The sequence below is a fragment of the Sardina pilchardus genome, chromosome 9, assembly GCF_963854185.1.
Source record: "Sardina pilchardus chromosome 9, fSarPil1.1, whole genome shotgun sequence".
NCBI classification, from domain to species: domain Eukaryota; kingdom Metazoa; phylum Chordata; class Actinopteri; order Clupeiformes; family Clupeidae; genus Sardina; species Sardina pilchardus.
Genome location: NC_085002.1, coordinates 17,487,006 through 17,511,289, shown reverse-complemented (window position 1 = coordinate 17,511,289; position 24,284 = coordinate 17,487,006). Strand labels below are relative to the sequence as shown.

At 43.0% G+C, this 24,284-nt stretch overlaps 1 protein-coding gene across 1 annotated transcript in view; it reads right to left on the bottom strand.

Moving 5' to 3' along the window:
* Positions 1 to 16,215: 16,215 nt before the first annotated feature.
* Positions 16,216 to 24,284, bottom strand: part of arhgef10la (Rho guanine nucleotide exchange factor (GEF) 10-like a) — a 121,266-nt gene continuing 113,197 nt past the window's right edge. Inside the window, exons 26-27 of the mRNA XM_062544971.1 lie at positions 19,894 to 20,016; positions 16,216 to 19,574 (exon numbers count right to left, since the gene is read on the bottom strand). Coding sequence (XP_062400955.1) covers positions 18,988 to 19,574; positions 19,894 to 20,016 — 710 coding nt within the window. The 3' untranslated portion in view covers positions 16,216 to 18,987. The remainder of the gene's footprint in view (positions 19,575 to 19,893; positions 20,017 to 24,284) is intronic.

The following is a 24,284-nucleotide window of genomic DNA, read 5'->3' as shown; positions in this document are numbered from 1 at the left end:
CCTGTCAGAGCAGGAAGCAAAGGAGCTGGCCAATGGTTTTGCCACTAGACTGGCATTGGATGTTACTGCTGACACAGTCTGTGAAGGAGTGGATGCTGCATGTGCTGATGTACTGTAACTAAGTGTTCTTCCATCCTAGACTAACACTACACTTTCCATTTTCCAGTTACACTGACCCACACTACTGTTTTATGCTTATGCCTTATTCTTTATTGCATGAAAATGCAATGTACTGTTCTTTGAAGTCTTCCTGTTAGAGTTCATGAAAACTATTGTTACTGTCTAGTGTTATATTATCCAAAGTTGTCTTTTGTAATGAGACAAAATGCACTCTTGTTCTTCAAAGTCTTATTTTTCATATTCTTACGTAACATTTGCGTATCCTCATTACAGGAAGACACTTCAGAAATTACAAAGCAACCTGAAAGCAGCCTTGACGGAATCATCAATTTGGATCTCCAGCTTTGGATGCTACTATGTCTTTTCTTATTGACAAGCTGGACAGGGTTGGCAAATGAAAGGCACTAGTTGTCCTTTTAGTTGTTTTTTGTTGTAAAGCCACATTGTTTTTTGTCTTAAAACCCCCAGTTGTGTTTCAGTCTAATTAAATGTCATATAAATTAGATGTAATTGGGCTTTTTGTCTTTGTTCATACAGGACATCTGAATCAATGAAAGACAATTTTTTATGAATATTTTCATAACATTTGGGGTATTTCATTTGACTTTGTGACACCTATGGTCTTCTGTTAAAAAACAACTTAAACATACGTAACTAAATTTGATTCCAGGCACATATAGTTTTACCTACAGATCAGCTGATCAGATGTGCAGTATAAGTGCACTTACACAGACATAAAAACACATCCCACTTTCTCTCTTTGCTTCCTGTGGCAAACTTCAAATCGGCTTGGTTCAGTGAGGCCTGTATAGGCCAAACTTTAACATTTGTATTATTCATGAGAGCATTTTTATACAGAGGTCTATCACAAAGTGATTGATAACATTCAATATCTTTAATTGAAAATGCTGGAACACCAAAGTAACCCTGAAATTAACATTACCTTATTACATACCTTAATGGGTAAAGCTGAGGTAAAAGGTCTAGGGAATTTTAGGTTTGAAGAATCATGGGCCAACGGGCTATAAGAAGAAAGAGTAGGCCTGTTCCTCATCTCTCAATTACATGTCTATCTGGTGCCGTGGTGAAGGTTATTTTTAAAGCAACACAAAAGAGTTTTTTGTACCTTAACCCGAGTCTAAATCCCCCCCTGGGGATTTGAAAAACTGTTCCAAACTTACATCTCAATCTCTGCTAGTTTTTGTCCTAGAAACATAATTTATAAGTGACACCATCAGAAACTTTAAATCAACTAGTTTCCACTTTACTCTCATATAATTATTGTGGAGGACCTCTAGAATATAACCATATGTGCCACTTTTGCATTAGATGTTTTAAGTTAGATTAAATATTTAAAAGTGCGTGAAAAGGCCCCGGATCTCCCAAATGTTAAAATAATGTTTCCAAAATCATTTCAGCGGTTCATCAACTCGTAACAGGGTGAACGGCACTTCTGCTTTCACTCTGCGTCCCTCTATTGGCTATAACCGCACTATGTATTTGTATTTGATGAAATACTATATGTATTTGTAGTTGATGAAATGAGACATAAGAAACTACAAATTTGACTTGCTTCAATACATAAAATCATGCAACTTACTCCACCTTGTCTGTGGACGTCGCTATTTGCTGGATAAACAAATAGCTAGCGTATGACAGATATGCCCCAATTATAAACAATTTGACTCAACTAAGTGTAGGTATCAGTGTAAGATACGGTTACAGCAATCATTCAACAATTACCAATTATTTGATTACTGATCTGAGCACAGCTTTTGCCCTGGATCTCACCACAGTCAAAGCAATTTCCAGTGTGGCATTAACAGGGTGGGATGCATATGGTGTAGATAAAAAGATCTAGGACACAATCGGGTGAAAGAAAAAAAGGCTAGTTTCAACAACAGATACATTCTCCTTAAAAGCATGTATTCCAGGGTATTAAATACATTTTAATTTTTTATGAAATAAAAAAAAATCCCCAAAAAGGAGGCATGACAACATCTCTATATAGGTTTCCCCTTGCTTTCGTGACCATTCATTGGCTTGGAGGAGTATGATGTTTGGTTTAAGTCCAAGAGTGATCCACTTTTCAATCTTCAGAATAAGGTCTGGATGAATACGATGGCAGTGGCCATCCTCTTTTAAAAGTGGGTTGTGCCCACTGTTATCGTTGCACGTTCTCTGCACTACCACTTTCAAACCTTTATGATCATTTCTGACTTTGAATGAAACGTACGCTTTGCATCCAGTGACTCTTTGGCTTTTTACAGACACAGGACCAGACCTTGCACAGTGAAACATACTGTAGCATCACCTTTTTTGGTCACTGAAACTGGAATAGCATGTTTTCCTGAAAGATGCTGTGTTTTCTTCATTATTAATCTTTCTAATATGTGCCTGTTCATCAACTTCTTTCAGAAAATGGATATGAAGCTTGGTGTTTTTCCTTCTTTCCCTCTTTTTTTCTTCTTTAAAAACTGCTTCCTTGATTATATCCTCCATCTCTGAAATGCACACAACACACAAATACCACTGTCAGTTACTGAGTACGCTAACTTAAAGGTAGGGCAAGAAATGTTTTCTTGGAGCACTTTACTATATTGATATAAGATCCCATTCACACCGGGATTGCGGCCAATTAATTGAATACTCTGACAGGGTATACATATTGAAGTCTAGTCCAAGCAAAGGGTCAACAAGAAAACATTGTTCTGTTAAAGGCTAACTCTTTACTATCAATGTTTAGTCCAACGCATATAAGCAAATAAACTGGCACAAATAGTAATGATAAAATGTTGCTCCTGGGTCAACATTGTAATGTTAGCCCAGGCTCAACGAGAAAATGTTGCTCCTGGGTCAACATGGTAATGTTAGCCCAGGGTCAATGAGAAAATGTTGCTCCTGGTTCAACATGGTAACGTTAGCCCAGGCTCAACAAGAAAATGAGTCAACATGGTAATGTTAGCCCAGGGTCAATGAGAAAATGTTGCTCCTGGGTCAACATGGTAACGTTAGCCCAGGCTCAACAAGAAAATGTTGCTCCTGAGTCAACATGGTAACGTTAGCCCAGGGTCAATGAGAAAATGTTGCTCCTGGGTCAACATGGTAATGACGGCCCAGGATCAATGTAGTGATGTTGGTCCAGGTTGATCAATGATGAACCTGTACTAACATTGCCTCAATAGCACCCTCCGCAGATCAAAAGAAGTATAAACTCTTAATGTACACTAAATAAAGATTTTAGCCCACTAATAAGAGACACTCGGGGAATAGTAGTCCAAAATCTGTGCTTCTAGCCAAGTAGCATAACTGACTAAATCTACATGACATTGCAAATTCAAACATACTGAAAGGTTAAAATAAGAGCTTGTGGTAGTTTACAAATTGCTATTAACAAGCTCATGCTAAAACAGCTATTCTAACAGCTATTGAGGAGTAAACATACATGTCATTACAATATTGCCTGAATTTGACTGAACACTACGCCATATAAGTGTCTCTGACTACGCTTACCATTAGCAGCTAACTGATATCTTTAGATATGGGCTATAACGAAAAGGTGAATTGAACTCGAAAACTCCTTACTAAACTGGCACCAAAACAACATAGTTCTTACAATAAATAATTTTGAAAATGCACATTGAGTCTCTTATTTTACATGGGAAACAGAAGAAACAGTGCAATGACTTACCTACACAGAGCTGAAAAGATGTTGATTTCGGGAGGGAAATTTTGAACGGGGGTGAAGTCGCACATTGATGACATCACATAGCAGTGATTGGTTAACAGAGTTGTTGGACCTGGAACAACTTTAGGGGTGTTGTCCCTGGAACAACGGCTACTTGAAGAAATCAGGTTCACCGGAGTATAAGATATCAGCCCAATTTTGCCACGTTTTTTTGTCGTGCCTGAAAATGAAAAGCTGGGAAAGACTGTGCACTGTGTCATATTCAACAACTCCACAACCAAAAGCCTAGCATGTTAAAACTCTTGGGGAATCTCAAATCCCCATACTGCAGGGACCCCAAATACCGTAGTTTAAGCAAACATGCCAAACCATGAGCCAAAGCATCCAGAAACCCTATTTTCCTTACGCCCCCCTGAACTTTACGTGGTTAAAATGCCTGTTGCATAGGTTTCCTACTAAACAGGTATGCAGTATGCACACAATAAATCAGGCGCAACATACAGCATCTCAACTAATTATCAGTCTTTGTTCAGGCGAGTCTCTTATTGTATGGATCGTTATTGATATGGTTGCCTTTGGAGATTTCAATTAGACTCAAACACTATTGACCCCTATAGATGGACATCAGAAAATGATTTGCACGTAGAAAAGAGGGGAGAAATATGAAAAGAGGAGGCAGGCTCATATACAGTAGGTGGCAAGGAAGGAAAAGTTAATATACTGTAGCCCAGTGGTCGGCAATAGGCGGCCCGCGGGCCAGATGCGGCCCGCAAGCAAAAATATCTGGCCCGTGAGATCTTTTGAACCAGAGAATGAAAAAAAAAAAAAAACTTTTTAAAAATCGGACTGCCAGTCTCAAACATGCTCTTTATTTTGAAACGTAACTTTCCAGAACAGAAGAATTTCAATCAATCTAAATGCTTAGATATTTGTTTCATCTGAATACGAGTGAAGAAGCACGCAGCGAGGTGCAGCGTTAACGCACAACATGCAAAAACAAATGAAGTCAGTGGACAGCGCTGGTTCTCAAATTCCAAGCTAGTCCCGAGAACACATGTTGTCATTCAAACAACGGACATAGGCTTATGGTGATAATTAAAACACGACTTCTTTTAAACAGGCCTGACATCAAACAGGCAATTTACGCACATAGAACTGTGAAAAGTAAAACACGAGTTTCAAACATAGCGTGCGTGTTATTTAGGAACGCAACCTTTAAATTAGCATGCTTAGTTTCGTGGTGCCGTCTTGTACTCTTTGCATGCAGAGACACCCTCGTTAGTTGTTACAGATCAGGTGGGCTTTGCATTAATACAATTAGGGAGGATGAATAGTTCGCTGCCCATTCATCATTAACCCTTTCATGCACGCATTATGAAAAAAAGTGTCTAGATTTTTTTAGTATTGATTTTATTACTCTATATGAGCCCAATATTGAAAATCAGTTGGAATTTTTTAAAAATATGCTTTTATATAGAAGTTATGTTATTGTCCACGTATGTGGACAGTGCGCAACAAAGGGGTAAAAAAGGATAAAATGTAATGACAGAAAATGTGGAAACTTTGGCCCTCTACTTCCTCCATACTACCCACCCAGCCCTCTACTACCCCCATACTACCCACCCACCTCTCTACTACCTCCATACTACCCGCCCAACCCCTCTACTACCCCCATTATTGCTCACCGACCCTCACCCACCCCTCTACTACCCCCATATTACCCACCTCTACTATCACCACTACCCAACCACCCCTCTACTACATCCATACTACCCACCCCTCCACTACTAATCCACCCACACCTCTAGTACTCTCATACCCACCCCTCTACTACCCACCCAACCCTCTACTAACCCCATATTACCATACCACCTTGGCATTACCACATGTAATTAGGTCATTATTTATAAATATGTTTACCAAATGTTTGTTTCTTTGTAATTTAAAGCAATTAAAATCATATTTGAAAAAAAAAAAAAAAAAAAAGTCCTAGTTACAAAATCTAATTTTTGGCCATTTAACTCCTCTGTTGCGCAACGTCCACATACGTGGACAGTTGCTTTTTAGGGTCTACAAACTCTATTTTACATCCGATTTAATTTCTGAAAACATAGAGTTGTTCAACACACTCTCCTGTACAGCATAATATATACAATAATATTTTTTTACATGATTTTGCCTTCTTGAGTACTAGCTTTTTACAGATATGCCTGGAGCATTCACCATATGGCCATTACTGTCACTCATGTTGAATTGATGATGTCATCAAGCAGTCAATATTCCAAATATAAGATGATACATATTGTTAATATATTGCCAAGGACCTACTAAAACTGCCCTGAAGTGGATTGGTGTATATCAACATGATAAATAAGTAGAAAACAGAGTTAAAGTTACTGTCCACGCATGTGGACGTTGCGCATGAAAGGGTTAAATATCCTGTTTTCGCTGTTAACTTTTCTCTTCAGATTTTTTCATAGTGCCATTTTTTGACAGCTAACAGCAACGCGTGGAAATGTTTTTCTGGTGGTTTTTATTTTTATTTTTTAAAGACACAGGCATATAATAGCGTCCCCAATGACCAGTCGACAAATTTAACCTAGCCTACAGCCTGCTTGAATGTCTCTGCTCTGTCATTTCAAGAGCGCCTATCATTTTTACCTCCTCCGATATTAATTAATTAAATTAGCCATTGTTTTGGTTGTGAACTTGTGGCCCGCTATGTAATGGCTTGGAAAATATCTGGCCCGAGGCCAAACTTAATTGCCGACCCCTGCTGTAGCCTATAGTATAGTATGCAGTAGGCATTCAAGAACAAAAGAATGTGTGCTGTGCCCCTAAATACTTTTGGCTGTAATTACGCCCATGCAATAGATCGTCTTTAATTGCAGTTTCAGAGATTCAAAAAAAGAGGTGTGTTGAGAAATTGTTCATTAGAGATATTTGAAAAATAACTACAGAACATGATCGATCCAAGCTGAGTTGGCAGGCACAGTTCCCTGAGACCCACCCACAAGCAAAGGTCTGTTTAAGGTTACTATCTCTTGAGAGAAATATCTTCATTAAGAGAGAGAACTATGTGTATGCATTTGAGCACCAGAGGCAAACTTGAGGCTTATACAACTGTTGAAAAATTATTAGCATTTGTAAGCCACATTGTTTTTAGGAAGCAACGTTTAGTTTAACAGAGTAAGTTTATCTTTGAAAATGAACGTGAAAAAAAAAAACACATGCAGGTTTAAGAAGTTTCAACAAATCCTGTTGCTTGTTACTCAGACTGGTACTAGTATGTACACAGAAAATGTGAACACCCCAGAAAAACAGACAACTACAAGTTCCCCAATTACTTTGTGATTTTTTCCAATGCTCTTGTCCTTTGAAGTGAACTCTAACTAGACGCATGCAGCTCCACAAACAGTGTCTGTATCAGGCACCTGTGTGTGACTCTCCTGGTTGAGTCTCTCGTCACTTCTTGCAAAGGCAAACAAAACAGATGGAGACTCTGTAAGTACAAAGAACCTTGACGCCTTGAACAGGTGGCCTCCATCTCTCTGTCACCGTCTTTCTTTCTTTCTCTCTCTCTTTTTTCTGTTTCTTTCTGTCTATCTTTTTCTCCTTCTCTCTCTCTCTCTCTCTCTCTCTCTCTATCTCTCTCTCTCCCTCTCTCTCTCTCTCTGGCTCTCTGCTCCCTCGCATCTGCGACATGAGACAATGTGTTTTGAGCCACAAAAATGAACTCCGATGAAGATGTTGTGCCGCACAGCTTAATAGGAAGCGCAGAGGAAAGGGGTGATTAGCTCACATCATGGCGCCTTTCAGGAATCACAAACAGCTGTCCACTGGGAACCCCGGAGAGCTGAGGAATAGCAAACAATAAAATCAGCAAGCCAGTTATTATCAAGTTCTATTTTGATACTTTATGTACCACTTAACAGCACAGCTCCTTAATTAATACTTAAAAGAAGTTTAGTTCGTTTTAAGGGGCTAGTTTAACAAGTCTTTAAATAATGATAATACAAGATGAAAGTTTTTGCTGCAACATACAGTATGACGCTCTGATACCAGCAGATGCACCCAATACTACTTAACTTTTCTTTAGCACCATCATGATTACTCGGTACTGTACATACCCATTGTCATTAAACTGAACTGTGCTCGTTTCCATTGTTTACAATTTCATTTGGAAAGTCTTGTAGCTAATCATCACAGATTCATTTGTGTACAAGTTTGAGATTTTACTAACTTCCTATTGTGTGTGATGGATTCATTTTGTTGAATCTATTTAAAGCTCCGGACACATAATAAATATTTGTATTAATCATGATTAATAAAACCCTATTTATTTTGAAAGCTGATAAAGACCATGAGCAGGTGTGTCACCTTCTTAAACATTGTTAGTGTCCCTGGCAGGACTTAAGTTAATGATGTTATTTATCACTGTTTATGAGATAGGCGGTGGACTATTATATTTGTTTTTGCAATTCTCTGCATGAAGCAATCTAAGCTGTAGATGCTACAAGGATGGCCCAATAACTACTCGCCAGATTTTATAAGTGTTGTCCTTGCTAATATAAAGGATAATGACTCAAATGGACTTCAAGGATGTGTGTACCTGAGTGTGCTACGAATAGACTGTCACACACTGAGGATGCCTCTCAGTGTCCCATTACTGAGAACGTTTTCTTTAGAACCAAATGGTTGACAGATTCGTAACACAAACAGCCACTCATATTTGGCCACAAAACACTTTTTTTTTTTTTGCGTAGTCATAGTACACTGACACATAGGGTGCCTCATTTGTCATGTATACATACCTTCCTTTCTCGGTCCTCGTCCTCACTGATCTAGATGAAGAATGACGGGGCGACAACAATGGAATAGTTTATCCAGTGTTAGTTATAGATCAGTGGGAACGAGTCTGGAGGACCGAGGATCGAGGAGGGATGTTGAGAGAGGCCCATAGTCACACACATTTACCCACATTTATCCACTTTAGTATTATGCAGGGTGAGAGATTAGCCTCTGAAAGGCTTGAATCAAAGGCCTTTGAAGTGATTTACTTCAGAACTCAACATTACTTTACTTTTAAATATTACTTAGCTCATTTTATTACAGCCTTAGATGCAATCAGCTCGTAATTCTTTTGTTATTTTTGAGCGGTGCCAGCTCTTAACATTTCCAGGCTTTTTCTTTTTAATGCTTACACTTGGTTCAGCACTGAGAAAGGAACTGGATGCCACAATATAAGGATGAGGAGAATAATGTTCAAGTTTGTTTAAATAACAAAGCTGTATGATAGCTCCCGTTTTCATGCAAACCCTTGTCTCCCCAGGATGTTGACACTGCGTAGAGAAACAAACAGCAGCAGCCGGTCATTGCAGCCCATGGGTATCACCAAGATGTGCTCTTGTGGGAAATGACCACATTTCTCCATATGGCATTTCTTGGAAATCATGTTACCGCTGGCAACGTTTCATCATTTCATACCAGACAGCTGCCTCTGAATCCCAGCTCCATCCTGTCAGGTGCTATCGACACTGCACTCTGAGTGAGGGTGGGGGGTGTGTGTGTGGGGGGTGTGGGGGGGTGGGGGGCTAGATCCCCGTTTGACGGTGAGGGCCTGGCTATGGTGGATTGCAGACTTTCAACCACTACGGAGTGTCAAATTCACTTAGCCTTTTTTGTCAGTAAAATGGTCCTGGTCTTTTTTTTTTTAATGACCCCCTTCTGTCTGAATGAGAGTACAAGTGGAGGCTGAGGGGCCTTAGGGTGCTTGTGCGCGAATGTGTGAGTGAGTGTGTGTGTGTGTGTGTGTGTGTGTGTGTGTGTGTGTGTGTGTGTGTGTGTGTGTGTGTGTGTGTGTGTGTGTGTGTAAGAGGTAACACAGAGGGAAGGGGAACAAGTGCAACTGCCACAGATTTTACCTTCCACCATTCAGTGTGCTTCCTGCCTGAATCTGAAGTGTGGTTGCTGTGTGCGAGGGCATAAAGAAGGATTGCGGATGTGCTTTGCATCACATGTAGGCCTTGAAGGATGCAGTTGCTGATTCAGAACAGCACACAAATAAACAAGAAAAAAACATTGTCTCACAGGTTGGATAGGGTTATAAATAGCGAAATAAATATAGACTCTCATTCGTTTGCTATTTAGAGAATACGTCATATTTTGTCCTCATTGTATGGCAGGCCAGTGTGCTGTCAGGAACAACTCTCGTGATTCAGCCTATACCTCTGAATTGCTCTCTGGCTGGCGTCCAAACTCAGCAGAGCTACAATAGGGTTGGGCTGGGGGAGTGGGGGGTGGGCTAGAATGAGCAAACTGGACCTGCATGCTAACGTTTTATTTTGTTTGAATAACCGACAAAAATAGGCAGCATAAAACTGCCCTGATTCACTGCGAGACATAAAAGGAAGGTTTATCTCCTCCGCGGAGGTCCCACTGCGATAGTGCAAGTGAGTTACCGCAAGAGATATATGAAACGAAGGTCACCCATCAAAGCGCTAAACCTTCACTTGAAATAATGCTGTTTGGAGGTCGGCGGATGCGATGCGCTCTGCAAAACGCTTGTTTTGGCATCTTGTATGGAAAAGAGTAAATAGGAAGAGCAGAGGAGTGGAGTGGAGCCGTAATCTTGGCACTCCTTTTATTTGCCATCTTGAAATTGATTGACTATCGAAAGCCAAACCTTTAACCTACTGTTCTCCCACTCCGATCGTCTTTGTTCCTGTCGCTCTGCCGAGAGAACACAGAACACAGACGTTCCGGAGTCTTGGGATCCATTTGGAGGAAATGTCTGCAGTCTTTGTAGGCCTATTCCATATTGCTTTGGCTTGAATGCGTCCAACTGAATGACAAAATATGTATACCTTAGTATGCGAGTTCTGGTCAACATGACAAATGTATAGACAATACATATACAACAACATCATGCCCTTTTAATGCTCATCGTTTTAAAGATGCCCTGTTTTACAAGCCACCCGTCCGACTATGAATGGCAAAAACAAATGTTACGAGAGATGATGAGTATTGAATACCACTAGGGAGAGCTAAGGCCAGGCACGGATGTTCTCTCCCCCTGGGAGACAGCAGCATAATGTACGACCATCAAATTTTCATCCGTCCTTTACATGATTAATAGGTGATAAATAAAACATGCTTCGACTCTTCGGGAGTCCTCGCAAAGTGGTGTAAAAGCCAGGTTTACAGTGTAATGAACATGTGATAGACCTGTCAATTAAATCGACACGTTTGGGATTGCGTCCTTTTAGCGGGTTCGTTTTTCTTTTTTTTTAATAATCTTTCCAGCTGAGAGAGCTTGAAAGCCCACATGCTGACGACAATGTCTGCCTTCATTGTAGAAGATACAGCTGCACTGGTATGCATAGAATGTGACAGGATGAGGCCTGTGTGTGAGAGCGTACAGTATGTGTGTGTGTGTGTGTGTGTGTGTGTGTGTGTGTGTGAATAACGATTGAAGGAGGAGGAGGTGGAGAGCAGGAGGTGATGTGACTGGTGCAGTCCAGATGCACATGTAAGTGCTGAAGCCACAGACAGCCGCTCTTGGCTTTTGTTGTGCTCCTCTCAGACATGGCATACATTCCGTTCACCGCGCATTAGCCGCACAATTGAGCCCCACTGATGGAGAGCCATATGACCGCCGCAAAGTGGCGGGTCGGGGAGACAGGGGGTGGGGGGGCTGGAGGGGTGGGCTGCAGACATCTGATATTTGTCCTCTTTCAAGTGCCATGAAAATTGTTAGTGCTGCTTTTTTTTTTGCTTCTTTTGTAGCATTGATGCAGCGCGGACCGGGGGATGTGTATGAAAGGCGGTGCAGAAGCAGAGGGCTTTTAGGAGGCTGAGAGATAAATCCAGAGGACCTTCAGTTGTGTCTTCCTTTCCCCCCGCCACAGTGTAAACTTGACCAAGCATGCAAATGATACCTGAAACGGGTGGGGCTGGGAGTGTGTGTGTGTGTGTGTGTGTGTGTGTGTGTGGGGGGGGTGGGGGGTTAGCTAGCTAGCAAAGCCTACAGCCACACAGGCACACAGCTGTGGCATAAGATAGGCAAATCTCTCCCGGGGCAGGGTTAATTGGCAGAAATATCTCCTGAAAGCTTTAGGGAGAATCCCCCCCTTTTCCTTTTCTTCATATTGTGTGCATTTGAAAGCCTCTATCCATCGTAAAACATGTATAGCTCCCCCATATAGCTCCCCCGACCCCCCCTGCCAAACACACTGAAAATGACAACTTCTCACTGAATGCAACAACTACTCACTGATTGAGAATGTTTGACGACCAAAATGCTGGTGCTGCATTCTGGCTCCTCAGGGTTCCTTTACTCTCTCCTTAAAAGCAAGAAGACATGGAGCTCCAAATGGAGGGAGGGAGGGAGGGAGGGAAGAGGGGAAGGGAAGAAGGGGGGGAGGGAGGGAGTGAGTGAGGGAGCAGTGGGTTCTTTGCAAGGCCCCAGTGACAAACTGCGATTCAGCACTGCTGAACAATCGCTAGCTTACGGCGCGACAAATCAAACAGTCTGTGTCCGCCTGATGTGGTGCGTTGCGGTGCGGCGCGGCGCGGAGTACCTGCCGACGCTTCTGCTGCCTGACTCAGCAGCCCAAGCTTTGTGGTCTGTATGGCGCAAGGTCCAGTCCCACCCCCAGGGGGATGCTTTTCCTTGCTGTTCACTGGCAAACAAACAAAATGACATTAAATCAAGGCACCACGTAAACAGCCCAGAAAATACTCCCTTGGTGAGAATGCTTCCGTCACCAATTTACCATGAGTATATATATAAATATATATGTATTCCTGTTCAGGCAGCAACAAAGAACTGAATATCACTGGAATTCATTTTCAGACTTTTCTGCAAAGCGTTTGGGTAAAAGATCCGATTAACGCACACAGAGCTGTGGACATGGTGTTTGCTCGACCCAGTAACACAATTGAGTGTGGGACGCAAACAACTGCTGCGTATAGGGAGATGGTGACCCAAACTACATGAGTGGTGTCTTTGCCCAATCCAGCCCTTTTTACCCACATGGGTTTGGATGTGGCCTACATGTCTGAAGAGGAAGGGAGATTCGTGTCATACTGGGCCAGACCACTATGGGTGCAGTGTTTTGGGGTATGTGTGTGGTGTACAGTATCTGTGTGTGTGTGTGTGTGTGTGTGTGTGTGTGTGTGTGTGTGTGTGCCTAGTATGGGCCATTGTTTGTGTGTGTGAGAAAGAGAGAGAGAGAGGCAGACAGAGACAGACAGAGAGAGAGAGAGGAGGTGAACATCTTCAACTCCCCAAAGCGAGAGACAGAGAGAGAGAGAAGATACAGAGAGAGACAGAGAGAGAAGATACAGGAAGAGAGAGAGAGGGGAGGTGAATATCTTCAACTCCCCAAGGCTTTACCCCCAATCCTGTTTATTTAAGCCCCTTAGTGTTTGCAAAGCCTCTGCATCGCTGCCTTTTGAAACATGCCCTAGAGAGCCCATTCTGGCACAAGCCCTTCATGGAGTGTATTGCTGCACAATGAGCGCTTGTGAATTCCTGGGTGGGATTTTTTGGCATTCTTTAATATTTCTCATCTTGCTCATCTAAATATCTAGTCCAGAGGCAAGGGCTATTTTGCAATGTCTTTAGAAGAATTGTTTAATGTACACAAGTGTCCAATAGAGAGTAATGAGAGTGCAGAGGAGCTGTAGAGCTTGTTTTGATTAGAGCATCACTTAGTTCCCACACAGAGTGGCTAAAGGAGGCTATGGCATTCTGTGCTATTGCATATTAATATACTGTTCCTTCTTTAATGCTGACAATTCTGCTCTAGAGAGGTCTGGATCTGGGTCTAGTGGAGAAAAGCAACTACAACAGAATAATTACTGTTCTTGTGAATGTTTTCCTCAAATGGACAAATACATGGACGAATCAGGTTCATTCACGCTGATTGCACAAAAGTATCAGTAGTATGCATGTTACATGTATATTTATTCACATGCAGGTAGTTTGAGTGCACTCTTCACACTAAATAAATCATCATGTCTTTTCAGTAGACCATAACATGTTAAAGCCATTCCTCAGAAAGATTTCATTCCTTCTACTGTATGGATCAAACTAAACCAGCATGAGGTAAATATCAATAAGAGAATGTAATCTGTAAAAGGAGATGACTTGGGTTCTACAGGACAATTTGCATTAGTTCTTGGAAAGACACAGCATGCCAATTTGGTGACACCTTATAGTTTTCCTTATATAGTCATACAACATTCCCATGGAAACAAGCGAGAAAAAATAACATTGCACACAGCACACTACAATATTGAGAAGCAGCCTTTGCTTTGTGCCTCTAAATATATCAAGACATTGAAGTATCTTTTTAAATCTAAATGGTGGCCTTAAAATGTGCTGTTGCGCGTTGAGCAATCACTATTGTCCATTTTGTTATGTGCAGCTCTTTTCCTGATTATCCTCCTGAAACACTGACCTTTAAAAAATGGCTCTAAAATCCACTAAAGGATTTCGGAGGGTTGATATAGAATATTTTGAGCAGAAGTAGGGTGCCTAGTGTGGGCCATTGAAGTTAATGTAGGTGGTGCTCCCTCCTTCTCTCCGCTTCTATATAATACCTCCATGGAAAGAGTCACTTCACATTTAATATACTGCTTACCTTGCGCTTGCCTCCCATCAATTGCAGGCTATTACAAGCTTGCTTCCCAATGGTCGATGCTAACTTGAGGGATTGTGCACTGTAGGTGGGATTCTTTCGTGTCAGGCCAAGCCAGAGATTAATTTATATGGTACCACAACCCCTTGGACTCGTGTGTCCTTTCAAGGCTTATCCCTGAGGCTGCTATGGAGGGAGGAAGGCTCGCAGCACAGGGGAGGCTGGTGGGGTGGGGTGGGCGAGGAGGAGGGCGGTCTAGCATTCTGGGCACATTGAAACTGGCAGGGAATAAGAGCTACACACACACACACACACACACACGAACAGAACACACGCCCTGGAATTGGAGCCAGGAATTGGAGAGGTGGCTGGCATCCCGCGCGGAGGTGGGTTGGGGTGGGGGCAGCGCGAAACATTAATGCCAGGACACAAGCGGGCACCACGTCCAGCCTGCCTCCGACAAGCTTTTGTTGCCGACGGCGCCCATGCCAAGCCTCTGTACTACATAATCACGACACCATCTCTGCTACAGAGAGGAGGCAGAGGAGGTGGCTCGCTCTGGCTGCAAACGAACCGAAGTGAGATCAGGGTTAAAAATGAAAATGGCCCGTCCATAGATTAGACCGTCACGACATGCTATGGTATTAAAGATTAACCTTGGAGAGGCGGTCGTTGCTTTTAGCGGGGGAAACAAAGGCACAACACACAGAGACAAAACCCAGAGGGGGTTGAAGGCAAAATGCCTGAATGGCCCATTCATTATTTGCCACTTTTTTTTTTTTTAAACAGATGCTTCTGAAGGAACTGAGGGAAATATAATGATGCAGTTGATTGGTTATGGTGCTATTATATGTAATGGTGATAATTATTAATTTTTAAGATGAGGAACCATACAGTATGTTCAGGTGGGAAGTGGGGCAAATGACCAATTATGCCTGATCATGATGGTTCCTGAAACACCAGAAATGCCAGTGGCATCGAGCTCTAACCCAGGCTCCCATTTTTATGTGCACTATCCAGCAGGCAGCACATGTAACAATGATGATCCCAGCTGCCCTTTCATCTCATCTAAGCAACACACACACACACACACACACACACACACACACACACACACACACACACACACACACACACACACACACACACACACACACACACACACACACACACACACACACACACACACACACACACACACCCACACACATACGCGGACATCCAGAGTAATGAGGCCAAAACTTCACACAGGACCACTTGTACATGTGTAGGTCAGGTCTCCTGTGGTGTAATGTGCTATTTCAATCTGATTGGATAACCAGCTGGAGTTCATGCATGTTGACCGACTTCATAACCTGTATGAGGTCATCCGCTGGTCTTGGATGCAGTTGTTGCTACCACTGGATGGGACTGTTGTCTCTTATTCTGCATGAATCCCAGTTTCCATAACTGCCGCAAATAATGGGAAAACACACGTCCTTAAAGGTCGGTTTGCTGAAAGCTGTTTCAGCAGCACCTCAACTGGTTTGAATAAGATGTCATTTAAAATGCTATCCTTAGCAAAGACTCACAATATGACCCAGAAAGTAAGGCCTTGTTGTGGTGTAGCTAGAGGTACATTTCCTAATTCTTAACTAATTCATTGTCATTTCCTTGTACTTTTGTAGGAGGTCACCATGGATATACCTTTGTGTCCCTAATGTCCCCACATGCAGCCCAGTGTGGTATATAGTACGACTAACAAGTCTCACAAGTGTATCAGAGTCAGCGGTAAGTGTTTATTTTAGTTACAGTGACACTATAAAATGAAACAATAAAAATAAAAAAAACAGCACAATGTTAGATCACAGACCTTAACTAAGTACTGTCAAGTGCAATGAGGAGTCCAACAGTTAAATTACAACCCTATCTCACCAGCATCCATTAGAGTTCATAGAGTATCTTATTTATGGGCCAGACATGTTTTTTGACAAGTGGGAGATTGAATGTTCAATCACCTTAGCATTCAATAAACTTAATACACTGGCTAAGACTTAATAGTACTGTGAATGAACAGACTGACACATATTAAGACAGTAATGGTTTGCCGTACAAGGACTTCTATGTCTTTTGACAACATCCAAAATGCTCCGAGCCAGCATCTCCATGAAATTATGCAGCAGTACAAATTACTAAGGGGACTCTTGATTATGCAATAAAAACAACATATTATAATCTGAATAAGTTGTTAACCTCTTGCATAAGAAGCACAGTAGAACTACAATGGTCCGACATTTTCAGGACCCCCTGGCCACTTCCTAATCCATGGGTAGTGGTGCCCATCAACATGAGTGATATGAATCCAAATCTATCCATATTTACAGTCCAGTGAAACCTTCGGTCAGACAAAAGGCAATTTTGTTTCCTTTGCCCTTGACGGAAAAGCAAGATCCCTTTTGTTTCAGTGTCTGACTTCTCTTCTCCAATTGTGTATTAAGATATCAGATCCTATCACAACATGGTTGGCATCTCAGACCACTGATGCATTCCTTCACTGAAACCTCCCATTCCTCCTGCATCCAAGACACACTTACATTTCATTCATAATGCAACTGTGAAATACAACTGTGGGAAAAAAGTCTAACAAATTGATATTGGTTGGGGGAAGGTGTGGGATGAGTAATGTTTTTTTTTCATTTTTTTTTCCCCCAGTCAGACAAAGTTGGCCTTGCTGCATTATGAATGTACTCAATACAAATACGGCTTCATTCACATCATAAAAATTTGAACAAAATCCCTGATGGCAGCACCCAAGGGTCCCATCTCAAAACAGACTCCAGAGAGGGAGAAACAAGACTGACAGGGAGAGAGTGACAGAGTGAGTGAATGGCAGAGAGAAAGAGAGCAAGACAGGCAGACAGAGAGAAAGAAAGAAAGAAAGAAAGAAAGAAAGAAAGAGAGAGGCTGAGTGAGACAAATAGGTGGGGAGTGGAAGAAGAGGTATGCTACCCTACTCTGGTGTTAAATGAGTCCTTGTCAGGCTGGAAGTGATGACCAAAACTGCTGTCTCACCTGAGCCTCCTCCTGCTCTTAATGACGTTCTTCTCTCCTCACAGCACAGGCACTAATGACAAGCACATGAGCTTGTGTCTGTGGCTAATTCAACTGGGCTGTTTGTCCCCCTAAATCAAAGCAATGGCCATAGCAGTTTGAACACCCAACAATGCAAGCTTCACATTCAAACACAGCATTGTTAGGTACAGAGAGGTGGCTAGAGAGAACATGAAGGCTCAGTATATCTAAGTGGCCATTTTTTAAAGGACCTTGGGTAGAAGTTGCCTTCGCCTGTTTTTTTTTTTTTTGCAATCAATAGAGACTTTGACACTGCATATACTGTACATAAACAGTACTGTGACCTCCAGTATGTACTGTAGCCTAGGATTGGTCATTCCAGGAAGAAGAATACAGACTGAGTGCACGTTTCACTAAGCCGGGTTCTTCTTTCAATCAACTGTGGACGTTTTAATTCTTTCCTTCCCATTGGAGATAAGAGTGGACTCCTGAGGGTAAACACAAAAGACTAGCTTGGCATGATAGGCAATCCACAAATTCAAGGTTCCCCTTAATTATTAAGCCAGAAGCGAGACATTGTAACATGATTCATTCCAAACTAGCAAGGTAGGCAACACATTACAGTACAAGCTCATTTTCAAATGTGTGAATAGGTAAACGTTCAAGCTTTACTGAGCTTTTGGCTAGTGTGCTGCCTACTTCTAGTTCCGTTTTAGTGAAAAATGGCCTTAATATTTTTTTTCTTCTTGCAATAACTTCTCTCACAGTGAGTAAATCACAGAGGGAAAACAATTGTGTTCACATTCAAGGTATTGCGAGGTGAGCAATTACTTAGTAACTTAAAAGAGAAATAACATCTCTCAAAACACCCCATCACACCCACTTCCCTAAAAATGCACACAGCAAAATATCCTTCTGTGGCACAATAGTGAGATGAAGTCCAAACAAAAGGATTTTAGGAGGAATCAGTGGTATTATTGGCTAAGCCCGCTGGAGAGGGCTGTGTTTCAGCTGTGCTTCTTGTGGACGAGACTGTTTGGAGCTCTGGGGAACACGAGAGCGAGGAAGGCTGCCAGTTGTCGTTCTCTGGTGAATCTGGACTTCCTGAAAGTATACTGTACCTACACAGGGATGGGGAACACAACAAGGGTACAGATTCAAGCACATGCCATTCATCAATCCGGAAGTGAGGCAGGTAGCAGTTACCAGACAGGGTTGTCTGAGCCCCTCAAAGAGCAGCAGCGGGTTTCCACCATGAGCCAGGCACAAAGCAGAGCACGGAAGAGAAGCCTCGAAACTCTGTGAAGGTGTCACGACACATTCTGTCGCCTCGCATCTCTGTCACTTTCTGAGTTGTGACAAGGCGTCGAGTCTCGTCGTGTCCGAGCCCCGTGCCGAGACCAGCAGCAGTTCTCTCGTGCGGTCGGCATTCGTTAAGCGGGGCGCGTGCTAAGCGAGAAACGCCCGGCGCCCGCTCGCTCAGACAGTCAGAGGCAGCTGCCAGATCATCAGGCTGCTGTCGGGCGACTCCTCCCCGCGCGCCGGCACCGTCTCGCCCTCGCGGAGCCGCCGCAGGCCCCGGCCCCCGGACACCACGGCCACGGAGCTGACCCTGTCGCGGCGGCCGCCGTCGCGCTCGCACGTCCGGCCGCGCACCCACATGTCCGGGTCGTCGCTGAGCTCGTAGATGGAGCCGTCCTCCAGGCTGTGCTCCAGCGACTCCAGCGAGGAGTCGGACGCCTCGTCGCCCGGGCGCGCCGTCAGCGGGCGGCCCGGCAGGCCGGACGTGGAGCGGACGCGGTACTGCAGCAGCACGCCGCGGCCCTTGGCCTTGCTCAGGTCGGCCGCGACGTTGCCGTGCGACGAGGGCGCCCCCGGGGGCTGACCGGCCAGCTGTTGCAGGGACTCCTGGGAGGAGGAGTCGCTGCGGTCCTCGCCGCCGAAGGCCGAGTCGGGCCCGTCGCACACCGAGTCCCTCTTGAGCAGGTCCGGGGACAGAGTGCTGGACGTGGCCACCAGGAAGTCTACTGGCCCGCAGTGGGCATTAAGGGACGTCATTCCCTTACCTGCAGGGGAGGGAAAGATACATGATCAAATGACCACTCTGCAGTCAAGATCCCTCAGTGACATTCCTGACTGATTCCTAATGGATTCTTTTATTAAATGAAATAGACAGTATTATCAACTCCCAATACCCACAATCAAAATAAGAGCTCCACAACATCTTATATAAAAAGAAAAAAACAATATGAATTCCTTCCTTTCCACTTGCAAGTGATACATTCATATTACTTTATTCAACATTTATGTGCTATTTGTTTGTATTCTACATGAATAATGCAAACAATCTCCTCCTCTGTTGGGTTGAGAAAAGATACACTGTACCTGTAATTTTTGGAATGCCCTCCAACTTGGGCACTGGCAGGGTTACGATGATGCCAGAGGCCGTACCAACCCACAGCAGTCCCTGGCACACCAGTAGGCTTGTGACACGCATACTCCTCTGACCTGCACACAGGAGCAGAACACTTCCATATTAACATGAAGGCCCTATAGTATGCTGGTGATCACAAATGGATGGTCAGAGCCACAAAGTTTATAGGCGCGGTCAGTCCACAATCACTAATTTAATGGCATGATTTTGTGATCAAAAACTAAGTGCTTGGAGCAAAACGGTGGTTCTTGTCTTACTTAATCAGATGTGTTTTGCCCATTTTTAAACCAATGAGAATGGCATCTGTGATTCCCTTTTAAGGGTTATGCTCTGTTTTAGACTAATTTACCTCAACTTAACAGCTTCTTAATCATTGGAATGGTTGTATGACTTGTCCCTGGTTGAATGGAGGCCGGCTCGCTTCACTCTAGCGTCTATGAGCTGAAAAAACAGCCTTGCAACTTTGGTCTGGTGGGCTGGACTCCGAGTCAGAACGTCTCGTGGCCTCATGATGTAAATTGCTTTACGGCACTACACACATACATGCCAGACACCAACTACAACAAGGTAGCGATGGAGTTTCTCAGATGTTCATCATGGCAGAGCCGGCAAAAAGAAGCAGAAAGTGAGCAAACCGTTGTTGGAGGAACGGGAAAAGAGGACACCGCAGACTGACCGAGCGAGGAGTGTCATAAAATATATACTCTGAAGCTGTAGGGGGAGCTCTGTAGAAAAAAAAACTGCTAGCAAAAAGCAAGAAAAAAAGCAAAGAAATGTGTGTTATCTCAGATTGTTATTCCATGTGCAGGCCTGCATACTGGTCTATAAATAGTCTACATGGTACTGCAGGTACTGTAGAAAAGGACACTGTTTGGGAAAGGTGTAGATAATCCCCCTGATCCCTAGAAAAGCTTCCTCCCATGACGGCGTTGCAGACATATAGTAGTTGACCTTTGATGTAATGAAGTAGCAGGGGAAAGTCCAGACATGGAGGTGGAGGTGGTGGAGATAGTGAAGGCCACGGCCAGACCCTTAACAGTGAGCACACCGGCGTATCAGGACAAACTAAAAGGTGCAATCGCCAGTGTAATTCATGCATACATTAAGCAGTTTAAAAGGCCCCCAGGGTCTAGACTAGACTGGGGGGTTTGCGAGACCCTGTTCAGCCCCTAACTGAACTCTAGAAGGCCAAACCTCCACCTCTACACGGTGTGGGCCTTGATCATGCATACACAGAAGGTCGTGCTGAATGAGAATTAGTGTGAGTAGGCCACGGCAAGCAGTGGTAGTACAGCCCCAGGGGTGTGTGTACTCCTCACCTTCTGCCCTGCCAACCACCTCAGTGGCCATTAAAGTAACTACTACCGAGTCTAAGTTTTCATGCAAAAAAAATGTTATTTTAGGCTGTATGCATAAAGTATTTATAACTACAAGTTGTTGGATTAGCTCAGTGGTGTAATGGACACACTACATGAATCTCAACAGAAATGCATGATTGCACACACACATAGAAACATACACGGACATACACACAAACACACACGCACGCACGCACGCACGCACGCACGCACACGCACACACACACACACACACACACACACACACACACACACACACACACGCCTAACAAGAACACTGTGCAGGTGAGCTCCTATAAATATCTAGGTATATTCACACTGAGGCATGGAGTGTTTGGGTGAACAGGCGTGCAGCTCGCTCCCAGGGTCTGACGGCAGCTGCCCCCCCTGTCTTTCCTCTGCGGAGCCTCCGAGCTGTTGGTGTACTGCAGAAAATACCACTTTCACTCTGCCGCCGTGCTGCTGTTGAAGGGCCTATCGGGCTGTCATCATCTGGGTCGACGACCTGTCTCTCCACGGCTAGAGGCTTACATCACCTTTCTCACACAGAGAGTCACGGAAAAAAAAAAAAAAAAAGCCTCACCTGACTTAAACAACATCCCAGCCTTGAGGCAGTCTACGTCAAGACCAGGGTCAGAAAATTACTATTTCAGACCTTTGCCTGTATATTTCACACAGAATTTCTCCTCCCACCCTCCGGCACTCAATTCAGGGGCAACTGTGTACACTCGGTGTGCACGCATAGTTTTGTCCTGTGTCTGTCGTAACATTCCAGAACCCTCAGGGCCAGACGTGCCATGCATGATGGATGGCTTTCATCATCCCAATGCTTTTTTTGTTTCTCATTTGAAAATGTGTAAATGTATGGAACATATACAAGCCATGCATGAATATGTTCTTGCATGTTTGGAAGTTTTTTCTGGGTATTTGATTTATCTTCTTCATGTACCTGTGTTTTGGTCTTAATTTTGTAAAGTATTTCTTTTAACAATTTTGTTAAAATTGTAACAAACAATATTTGTAAAAATAAAATAAAATTAACTAATTTTTCATTTGTGAAATGTGCTACATAAGTGAATCATGACTGTACACTTGTAGGACCATCGTGCGAGACTGTTCAGTAGGTGCAAGTGAGCTTTGTATTTTCTCTGCAACTCTTTTAATGTCTTTCTCATTCTTTTGCTCTCCCTTAGGCCAAAGTACAGCAGAATAAACAGTGCTTTTTCTGTTGTTGTTGTTGTTTTTCAAAGTCTGATCAAAATCCGGCAAGGCAGCAGCTAATTATTCTTCTCTAATCCTACATAAGCCTCTCTCACCTCAGCAATCAGCAGTATTTAACAAAGCAATTATTATGTGCTGTTCTGTTCTTTGTGAGTGCTTTGTGAAACACATTCCAAAGAGTGGTTGAAATATGATTGTATTTTGATTGTAGGTTCATACTGAAGTCAGAGGAGTATGTTTATTATTTATTTAGTCACTCAAGGATATGCACCACCACAACCAGATGCATGTTTTCCCCCCCTCTATTTAGCAGAAAGCATGAGAGAGTGGAGGTACACTATAGACTTATGTCATGGTGTCATGTGTATGTGTATGTCATGTGCTATTCTTGCTACATTTCACAAGTAGCTGAAATGCTCACCCAACCTACTGTAAGCCTAGCGTCTGATCAGTTAGCAGAGTGTATAGCAGGGGTGGGCAATTAATTTTCCCAAGGGGCCACATGAGAAACTGGGACTGTTGCGGAGGGCCGGACCCAAAACACCGAACTCAAGTCTGAACTCAATTCTGTTCAATTCTATTCTCTTGTATAACATTAAGTAAATCGTATGGTTTTGGTTACTACTAAAGATGGAAATGTAAGGAAGACAAAGTTAAAACGGCAATATTTCATATATGTCCAGTAGCCTATTTAATCCTCACTTCTCAAAAAAAAAAAATAGAAAATTGACATTAACATTTTTTCAGTTTACAAGACTGGTAAAAAAAAGCCACCAATATTTCAAAGACTGTCATTAAATTAACTCTATACAAAATACAGACAATAGTGGGCTATGTGAGTAGTTAATCAACATTACAAAGAAAACTATTTTGAGAATTAAGGCTATGTTTTTGCTTTAACTTTGTACACAAGACTGTGATTGGTCAACTCGCCCTGTGTGTTGAGCCGGCTGCCTTAAGCAACCTGTGGGTAGTAGCATCATACTAGTTCGCTAACATAAGCTTTGCAAACAAACTCAGACATATTTTGGTTACAATGGCGGGGTTATCCGATTGTAAACTGTCTATCTGTCAGTAACGTTTTGAAATCAACACTTTGTATTGCCACCAAGCAGCAGTAGGACTCCGTTGCGGTGGTGAGCGACGCAGACACAGGAGACATAAAACTTCGAAAGGTTTACGCCTATGTAAAGGCAACTGCATTTTCTTGACGCAAAACTCTATTCACCAGCACATCAGTGAGGGTGTTTACATCGTATGCATAAACGCACAAACATATGGGATTAAAAATAGCAGTCGCTTTCAAAATAAAAGCAACAATGTTGATTTGCGTGCATTATCTCTAGGCGCTTGACTACTGTTTTTTCATGGACCTTGCACGGGCCGGTCAGGGAAAGCCTGCGGGCCGGATGTGGCCCGCGGGCCGTAGTTTGCCCAGGTCTGGTGTATAGCATATGTAAAGAGGAGGTACTCTATGGACGTAGGCCATTAATAACTGGGTCTATGTGCTCTTCTCTCTATGCTTCACCAGTAGCTGAAATGCTCACCCCAGCTAAGCCTAGAGAGCATAATACAGAACATATTCTGGCAAATCAAATAAACAAACAAAACCAATTGTTTTTCACTGCACATCTACCTTCAAATAAAAGTACTACAATAAGATGAGAACCAAGGCATAACAGTAGCATAACCTGAAGGTGCAATGACAGGTAAGAATAACCCAGTTATGTAAGTAACCTACATTGGCCCAAATTTCAGTCCTT